General features: G+C 40.7%; 1 protein-coding gene across 3 annotated transcripts in view; it reads left to right on the top strand.

Annotated features, from left to right (window-relative positions):
* Nucleotides 1-9,619, top strand: part of PDIA5 (protein disulfide isomerase family A member 5) — a 159,462-nt gene that overhangs the window by 12,110 nt on the left and 137,733 nt on the right. For all 3 annotated transcript variants that reach the window (XM_019522578.1, XM_019522579.1, XM_019522581.1), the window contains exon 2: nt 7,103-7,229. In XM_019522578.1, coding sequence (XP_019378123.1) covers nt 7,103-7,229 — 127 coding nt within the window. The remainder of the gene's footprint in view (nt 1-7,102; nt 7,230-9,619) is intronic.

Raw genomic sequence — 9,619 nt, 5'->3', positions numbered from 1 at the left:
AGATAACAACTAACATGTCACAGCTGACACCAGGGGCAAAGTGTAGGGGACAGATCAAATGAAGTGATGAATGAAGTGATAAGATGAATGGATGGATAGAGTGGGAGTATAGCAGTAAGGGGAAGGCGTGCGAGTAGAAAGAAGCAATTATGGCACAAGGTCAAAAGTGCTTTGCATGATGAACAAGAAGGATAAAACGTCTGTCTTCAGACTCTGCTGGTTTTTTGTTTGTTCATTTGTTTCACGCAAAGTAGGGGGCATGTTCTCCAAACCAGCTGATAAATTTGGGCCCCTCAGTTTTTGAGGTGCTCAACTTTGAGTCATTTTAGAGGGACCTAATTTTCAGAAAGTGTTGACTACCAGTCTTCTAAAAATTAGACTCGCATTAAGCATTTCTAATTGGGTATGTAAAATTTCTAGTTGCTTTGAAATTTTAGGTCTAGATAAATTACTTAGACCTGAAAGAGTTTTTTTTTTTTTTTTTTAAAGGAAAAAAACAAAAAAACATAGCAAGAAAATTTATTCTCAAGTGCTTTGATATTTCTTAATATCTAAGTTTTGCCCATTAGCTTTTGGCAGGGGTATAAAAAAAAAACAAAATATAATAGTTGCTTGTTACAGTAGTTAACTACGTGCTGCAGTTTCTGTTAGGTCTTATTGTAAAAGATGTCTCCGACTGCATGGTTATAATGTGTGAGTACATGGAAAAAGCACTTGGCCCAGCTTATTTCAAGTTTGTGTTTGAAAAAAGGGGAGAGGGAAAACATGTACGTCATGGGTGAAAATGTTAATTTATTGAGGTTGGAGGGGGGAGCCCCGCAGTTTTAGCAGCATGTGACTTCAGAAGCGGTGGTAACGTCAAGGCTGTGTTTATCCAGCTTAGCCGGGGTGAATTTCCCCAGTATTTACGTTGCCTCTTGGGTGGTTTTGCTGTTCGTGCTAAGCTTCCTGCTGCTACGGCTACTGCTGCCAGCAGTATCCAGGCTAACTAACCCAAAGCTAGCTAAGTTATGTCTCATTCAAAGAGGGCGCTGCCTATTCTGCAGAACTAAGGTGACCAAGTTTGAAGGAAAAGTATAACTACAGTATAAAACATGATCACAGGATTTGCCTCAGGAATTGTGTAGGGAAGAGATTGAAAGCCACTCTCACTCTATGGATCCTTTGCTATTTTCTCCATTGTATTCCAGCAAGTAAAGCGTCAGTCTTTCCTGCCCAAGTGCAGGGGGGCTGGACCCGATAATCTGTAAGATCCCTTCCAGCCCCTAACAACTATGAAACTAACTCTTCAGAGTTGTCTTCCCCACAACTTATTGCTCCTTTATGAAAGAAATCAGGTGACTTATTTAAATTCTATAATCTCCATAACATTTGAAATTTCAAGGCAGATTTGGAGTTCTTCTAAATGCCGATTAGGAGACTTCCCATAAAATGGATTTCTTGTCAGGCAGTCTGTTTTATACATGCACTGTCACTTTTTGATCTCGATTACCATGACATAAATGCTGCTGTCCCACTTGACTCTGCAAAGGTATGAAACCCTTTTAGAAGATTGCAGGAAAATCTTCTATAAGAATGGTTGATTAGGGTGCTGGGAAACTCATCGTATAGAGGAGGATTTTGTGTCCTACAGTGAAATTTTGGGATTTTTTAACACTTGTATTAAAAGGATGATTGCCATCCTTGCACTGCCCAGAGCCTAGAGAAGTGTCTCTCTGTGCATGCCTAATACACACCTGCAGATATCAGATTTCCGTGTACCTGAGGGTATTTGTGTACAGATTTGGCCAGGTAGGCAGTTTTTCAGTGTCATGCCCCCCTTGGTTCTTGAATGCCCAAGCCAAGCGTGTGCAAATGCATGTATGCACCTTCATACTCCTGTTTCTGGAGATCGGCGCCTTTGTTGTCAGGAGGTCAGGCAGTTTCCTGGCTGAACAATGGGAACTCTTTGCCAGGGAGAGCTAGTTAGTCTTGTTAGACTGAAGTCAGACATAAGGCATGGTAGATTTTCACCCTGTAGACCAACTAAATCAGAGACAAACTTTTGTAAGCAGCAGGCTTACTTCATCAGATACTGTCTATCCTGTCTCCTGCCTCTTTGTCAGTCATCTTTGATACATTGTTCCTTCATTGGGGACTTAAATGAACTTTTTTTTCAGCTGCATTGTCCATGCCAGAATTTGTCTTCTAAGTTTCCTCATTATCGTATGTAAGATCACTGCATTTGTACAATTGTATGAAATGTCCCACACCAACTCACAAAAGCAGCGAGGCAAGTCATAAGTTAAACCTGGCTCTACAATAATAGCAGGGAAGTACTTATTCTCTGCATAGATAGCATGGCTTATGTTATATAACGTTTTGCCAATCACTGAAATAGAGATCTCTCTTGCCATTGCAAACCTAGCTTTTGAAGCCTTATAAAAGCCTGAACAATACACTCTTACCTCTCCTCTTCACACTCTGATTTTGGAGAAAAATGTGATAAGGAATAATTATGTTGTTCAAAACCTTGCTTGTCTTGAAGATAACAAATAGATAATTATTTTACCAGCTGGAAGTGGGACTGCAGGCAGTGGGTCTTGGAAATACCTGAAAGTCCAGTTGTAGCTTGAGAGCTTGATCGTGGACTGTCATTACAGCAGGGCAGTAGCACCACCATAATTAAGGCTGAGATGAGCAAACTGTTTAATGGCAGATTGTTCCATCGACTTGTAAAAATTGGTAGCCTAGAGATAATAGGAAGGCCTTTAAGCTTTTTGCAACTAATTAGGTCTTTTCTACTTAGTGTGCAGTGTTGTATTTATTGAATGTGTATCTTGATACGACCATTGGAGACAGTAAGAGACTGCTGCTGACAGCTATGTTCTTGTAACTCCGATTTCTTATAGGAAGTGAAAAAATCTTTGTAATTTCAAATACTATTCTGAATGCTGTAACTGAAGACCGTGGCCTTTGTGCTGGCTCTTACTGAAGGGTTATTGTCCAACTAAAGTGCTTCAGTGGTAAGGGCAGGGTAAGGACTTGTAGAATACCCCTTCCTGTAGAAATGAGTTCATATCCCAGAAATGTATGAGAGGAGAAAAAACACAGTGTGGAATAGAGATCTCGAATGTTGCAGCTTTTCCTTACTTGGCCCTAAAGACTAGGGGTATTTAAACTGTATTTTCGTGTCGTAGTCTGAATTGTGCATGCTTTCCTATGAAGGCCTCCAGCAGCCTTTTGGGGTACTCAATGTTAAAACTATTGTGGTACTACTGGGTAATCCCTGTTGTGAATTGGAGCAGGACCCTTTGTTCCAGGCTCTGTAGACATGGAGAATAAAGAAGTCCTGTACCAAAGACCTTCCAATTTGAATAAATTGCTGGCTCAATTTCCACTATTCTCTGACATCTGGTGGGGTCATTCCTGAATGGGTGGGCATGCTAGTTGCTTTCCAGGACTCGGGTTGTGTTCCTGCTCAAAACTGCCTTTCAGCCAAACTGTCTGGAGTTTTTCTGCTCTTTTGTGCAAGGGATTTTGAAATTTTAGGGTCATTTGATCAAGTGGCAGGTAGGTTTCCCTTGTTCCTTTATAAGGCTCAGTACAGGTTCATGGTGTTTTCTGTGGCATATAAAAGATTCCTGCCTGGGAGACTGCACCACCTTTTCTGGCCTGTCTGGCTCATGTTAACGAGCTTCTGTGTCCTGGATATCAACAATGAATAGAGTGTTTTAATAGATTGGGGAAGAAGTTGCAAGCCAGTACGCAAAAACTTTGTAAAGAAAACATCTGGTGCAAGCCTACCCTGAATCATACCTTGGTATTGATATAAGGAAGCACAATATTTGCAAACCAGTCCTGGCTGCTCCTTGACGTTTGCCTGTGGATTTTTCAAAGAGGCTAAAATCCACTGAAAAGATTTTAGTGGATCTTTCACTAAAAGAACTGGGTGCCCAATTCCTGTTGAATGTCTGTGAGAGTGGGATACTTTGTTCCCTGAGGGCCCTGTGGTGTTCTTTTTTCTCTAATTTCTTGTTACTGCTGCCACTGGTGTGTCTCCAGCCACAGCAGCAATGCTCAGAAGTTCAGCCACCACTTTGCAGAGTACTGTGATTTAAACTCTGCTTGGAGCAGAACATGTCAGCTGAGTAGCAGAAATCCAGGCCATCACCACCAGCACCCCATGTGGATGTTTGTATGGGTAGACAAAGTGAAGGAGCATTGTCAACAAAGGAAAGAAAAATATAAGCTTTTTTTCTTATGTCTTTGAGGAGCTTCATTTGTTCATTTTATATAAGATATTTGGAGGAGATAAAGCTGGTTAATTCTGATCGCTTAGAAGGTGATGAGCTTACAAAACCCACTGCTAACTTATCATTATTGATGCACAATCTTGTACATGAATACGCTGATGCGTATCATCCTAACTTAGTACTTTCAGACTGGACCTTGGATCCCTGAGGCTGACAGGTTGGAGCATTAATCTTAATTTGGAGGAGGCAAAAATTTATTTGGCAGGAGCAATCAGGCCTCTGGTCATGCTGCAACACATGGCACCTGACCCAGTGAGTTTGCAGTTTATGTTGGACATGAGCTCAGACATTGCCATGATGGGTGCAATATTAAAACCAAGGTTGACTAATGGGTATTGATAGGATAAACTAGGCTAGGATAGCAATGTGCACTTAGAATGCAATATGCTTCTCTTTTTAACAAGCCAGTGAATTCACTAGCACAGCAAATTCTGCGTTAGTGACAACACATTCATGCTTGTGGTTAAAGTTGTCATTGTTTCCAAAAATCTAATTTTTCATGAGGCTTGTAATCTACCATAAAAAAATCACTGAACTTGGCTAAACAACCTCTCTGTCTGGAAAAGACATGAAATAAGTTTGCTTCCAAACAATCTGTAAATCTGTACAAGCACTTTATTTAAAGTTTATGGGTGTATAATGCAGTCTGGTATTAGCATCATTTTGGAAGAGGCCTTGACTTATAAAAAAACAAAAAACCCAAAACCAAACCAGTCAAACATTTTCCAGGCAGTTGGTTAGTAGCTTAGTCTTTCTTGATAGCAGTTTCCTAGACAGACAAAGTGAACAGTCACTGCTTCTCTTGTGTGCTAAACCTTATTGTTTGTGTAACATGAAGGTTTGATGTTCTGTAAGCCAGGATTTACATGAGCAGATTTTTTAAAAGAGCCATAGCCAGTTCTGATACAGAGTTGTACACACGCCCCTGCTTGTTATGTGGTTTCTGTAAACAGTTTTTGTTCCAAATGTTCTGTCCTTCCCATCTACTTCAGTGGAGTTGTCCTGCGTGAGCGTGAACTTAGAGCCGCGTGTAACTTGCCGTAATGCTCCACGTGCATTTTTCATCCTTTAGTGGCTACCCTGGGTTTTTTTAGCTCAACCAATACACTTATCTTGACCCTGGAGACTGAACTCCAATATAGGCATCTAAAAGCATAAACCTCTATTGCCCGAGTTAAAAGATGAAGGCTGTTTTATTTTGGATGCATTTGCTGATTTATCTTTAGTGTAGCCATTAGAGAGACAATCAATTAGACCATGGTGGGAATATTATGTGTAGGATGGGACAACGCTTATCTGTTTATAGGCAGATGTGGTCCTTTTACAAATACTATGTAAACTGTAAGTATAGTTTCCTGTAGGTTTAGTGCTCTGAGCAACATTTTACAGGATCTCATTCCCAAGGCTACAACAATTTCAGTCTAACCTGATGGTTTCAAAGCTTCCTGACAGTATTCTTGTGCAATCAAGCTTTTGCAATTGTGTTCGTTTTTTGCTTTGGAATCTCATTATCAAATCTAATTGTTTAATAGAATTTGGGTTTTTTCTTGGCCTTGGCGACATGCTGTTGCTTGTAAATAATTGTGCGTTTCATTGCAAATTCAGTGCCAATGGCTGACTTTGGCTTGGTGCCTTTTCCTTTTTTTTAATACAGAAATCTGTAATACACAGGATGCAAGAAAAACAGGGTTTTGCTTTTTTCATATACACTCTGGACATGAATTTTCCACCCTAGTTAGAATGAAAGAGACTAACAATTAGTGTTGAATTAGGGAAATGCTGAACCTCTTGTGTGTTTGGCAAATTAACTAATGCTTTTAGCCAAGCAATTAAGTGTTAAGGTTTTCCTGTAAGGTGAATGTAAACTAGAGCATTTCTCCAGCTAGGCTTCTTTTAATCATTCCATTAGTATGAATGCATTACAGTGCAGGAGGAAGGCAGACATCTGATGGAAAGGGCAGTTATTATTGACGGCTACTGTGGGCAGACATAGTAGAAGGTTTTCTGCAGACATAAGGGCAAGAGCAAGGCTCTGCTATGGAGAGCTTCCACTCAAAAGAGCTGGCCTCCTCATTTTGCAGGTGCGGAGCTGAGGTGCAGAGAGATTAACTTGTCCAAAAGCATAAGGGACACACGTGGAAGAGCTCAGAATTGAACATACATCTCCCCAGGATCAGTGCTTCAGCCCCGTGACCCTAATTTCTGTACTGGGTATGGGGCTGAGACCTAGAGTGACATTTGGGCTCCACTGAGGTCAGTGGGAAACTTGCCAGTGACTTCAGTGAGGCAAAATTTTGCCCTGAAATTCTGCACTTAGTTGTCCCACTTCTGTGCGATTGGGTGAGTCCCTTAACTTCATTGAACCTCACTTTCTTCACCTATTAAAAAGGAGATATCTGATGCTTGATGTGCAAAACAGTTTGGGGTTTCTGCACAAGAATGCTTTGTGGTGGTGCTGCACTACAGGGGATAAATAAGAGGAATCAGTTTTCCTGCCTGAGGAGATGTTTAAAGGTCATAGCTTTCACACCTACTAACTAAAAGCATGCATCTTGATGTTGTGCTTATCCAGTATTTCCTTGTGGAAATGCTTAACACAATATTCTCCCTATTTTGATTGATAGTTCTGGTTTTTTGGCTTTTTTTATCAAAGCAGTATGTGGATTTGGGTGAAAGAAGGCATTAAACAGAGTCAAAATAGTTTTATAATGCCAAAAAACGACTGGTTTTGAAATGCCCTTGTGCCATTTACCTTTCGAGTAAGTGGGAAAGTTGACATTTCTGTTTCTGATGTCTTGCATCCTTAGGCAGTCTTACCAGTGTGCCTGTTGCCAGCAAAGGTGTCTCCACTCATAGAAAAAATTAGTGACCACAAGGATTTCAAGAAGCTTCTCAGGACACGGAATAATATATTAGTGCTCTATTCCAAATCCAGTAAGTTCTTCTTTTACTTTTTAATGTACTCTCTCTCCAATGGGCTGGGATTGGGAGGAGAGGGTAAGAGGGGGGGTGAGCACTGGGGCATTTATGGAGGTGTTTAAATGCTCCCAGTTTATTTTGAAGTCTTACCCTATATTCCTTGGCAGTGCTGAGCAAGCCCATGGTGCTCAAATAATAGCAACAATGCATGTTGGCTGGGATTTGGGATTCCTGCTTTCTTGTCTTGTGTTGCTGCTTGCTTACTCTGTGGCCTTGGAGAAGACACTTCACTTTGGAGCTTAGTTTTCCCATTGGTGAAAATGGCTTCCTGGATGTTTCTTGCTTGATGGTCACTGTAGTTTGTAATAACTGCCCTGCTGGTGACACCAAGAGGCTTAATCAGAGTGCAAACCCCTTCATTTTTACCAATCTCATCCTATGGTTGTCTTGTGCCTTAACATAGTTAGTTGGTGCCTTGTATAATTCCTCCCTTTCCCTCATCTCCTGTTATATCACGTGCCCCCTCAAAGCTTTTCAAGTGACTTCTTTCTATCCACTTCTTCACACTTTGTCTCCTGATCTATCATTTGCTCCTTACCATTCTCCTTATGTGCTGCTTTTTTTTTTTTGCATGTGCCTGTACATCATCTTTCCTGCTGTGGTCTGCTCCTGGAGCGGTCTCTTCAGCTTCTTGTTAAACATCTACTGTCTCCCCCATGCTGCCTCAGTGGCAGTTTGCTTTTCCTTGAATCCTCCCCATGCTGAACTTTGCTCAATCCTTCCATAACTGATCTCTTGCTCTGCATCTTTGTCATCTGAACTTGATCACAAATGCTTTTAGGCAGGAATCCTGTCTGGCTCTGGGCGTTGTAAACTTGTACATCTGTGACATCAAGCAAGGTTAAAAAAAAGTGATTTTGAGATGCTTATCTAAATGCAAAATACTGCTGCTGTCATGCATCTGATATTCATTAGTGAAGCAGATAGGAGAACTGCAGATTAACAGAAATGAGATCAAAGCAGCCTCTTTAATGCTGTTGTTTGGTTTTGCTTTGTGTTTTTTCTTTTTTTTTGCCATACAATAGAGAAAAAGAAGCAGCCAAGAAATGTCGTGTTTATAACAGATCATCTTTTTGGACTGTGCTGAAGGTGTTGGATCCAATTCTGTTATATTGAATGCGTCTGAATTTGGAGAAACCTTTTTCACTTCAGTGGAGTGATACCAGCTCTCTACTGCTGCCACTAAAAGCCAAATTTGGTCCCAGAGTAGAATGGTCCTGCATCCTCTCCCAGAAAAATGACCAAATTTGAGAACTTTATAAATCTCAAAGTATAGATGCTTTGGGGAATGAACTTTTATTTGTTAGAGAGATTGAAAGGGTTAAAATTGTGTTGTGTGACTTGATCACTGTTGAAATTTTTACATTTTTGATATAATGGGGAACCAGGCCCTTGGAAGCCAAATGTTTCTGCAGTAACAGATTTAAAGTAAAAGCCATGAAAGTTTCTGCATTTTTTTTTTTTTTTTGTTAATGGGGCAACTGCACTGTTCAGCTCTTTAAAGGGAACTTTTTTTACCCTTAACATATTTAGTAGTTGCTGCTTTCATTTTTAGTTATACAACCACAGCACTTCAGCACTGACACTTGTCAAATAAATGTTGCCATATGGGCATCCTTCAAAAGCCATGTTATGTATGTATATCTCCCTCTCTCTACTTAATTGGTTGGATTTAGCAGTATAAAGTGTTGCACAGAGCTGGCGGTGGGATTAACATTTCCTAGAGTGGTGATCCTTATACACAATTAAAAAGCACTTGCTTATCTGCTGCCACCCATTTAAAAACAAAAACAAAAAAAAATCCAACAAAACCTTGTAGGCACAGTTATAATCCCCAATACATACTGTGCATTTATGATGAGATTCAGGTTTAGTGTCCAGGAAGCTGCTGGCAAACAGGGTTAAAATGTCAAATAGAAGTCAAGGAAGAGCTGTGTAATGTTGACATGCAGGAAATTTGCCTCTTGTGAAAGATGTGCCTACCTATGCTACGTGTTTTGGTCTTTAGTCTGCGCCTTAGGCTTGGTGAGGTTCCCTACATGTTCTCTTCCAGTTGTGTCCAGGGGAAATGCTTTGGAAGATGCAGTGGGAGAAGAGCAAGGGGTGGAAAAGTTTGACCTTTTCTTGCTTGCCATCCCCCTCAACATCCACTCTCTGCTACCATGTGAGACCTGATCCTGGGCTAGATAGATCTGCAGACCGATCCAGTCAATAGCAGTTCTTTTGTTTCTTCCTTATGGACCTAGTTAATTTGTGATTTTTGCGTATTTCATGGAAACAGCAAAATTGGGCATTGTCTGTGAAATCTGCAAAAATCAACCACCCTCTCTATTCTCCCCTCCCCC

This window comes from Gavialis gangeticus, unplaced genomic scaffold (assembly GCF_001723915.1).
Source record: "Gavialis gangeticus isolate Ggan-Ray unplaced genomic scaffold, GavGan_comp1, whole genome shotgun sequence".
In the NCBI taxonomy this organism is placed as follows: domain Eukaryota; kingdom Metazoa; phylum Chordata; order Crocodylia; family Gavialidae; genus Gavialis; species Gavialis gangeticus.
The sequence above is the reverse complement of the archived record's forward strand: the minus strand, read 5'-3'. Positions and strand labels throughout refer to the sequence as shown.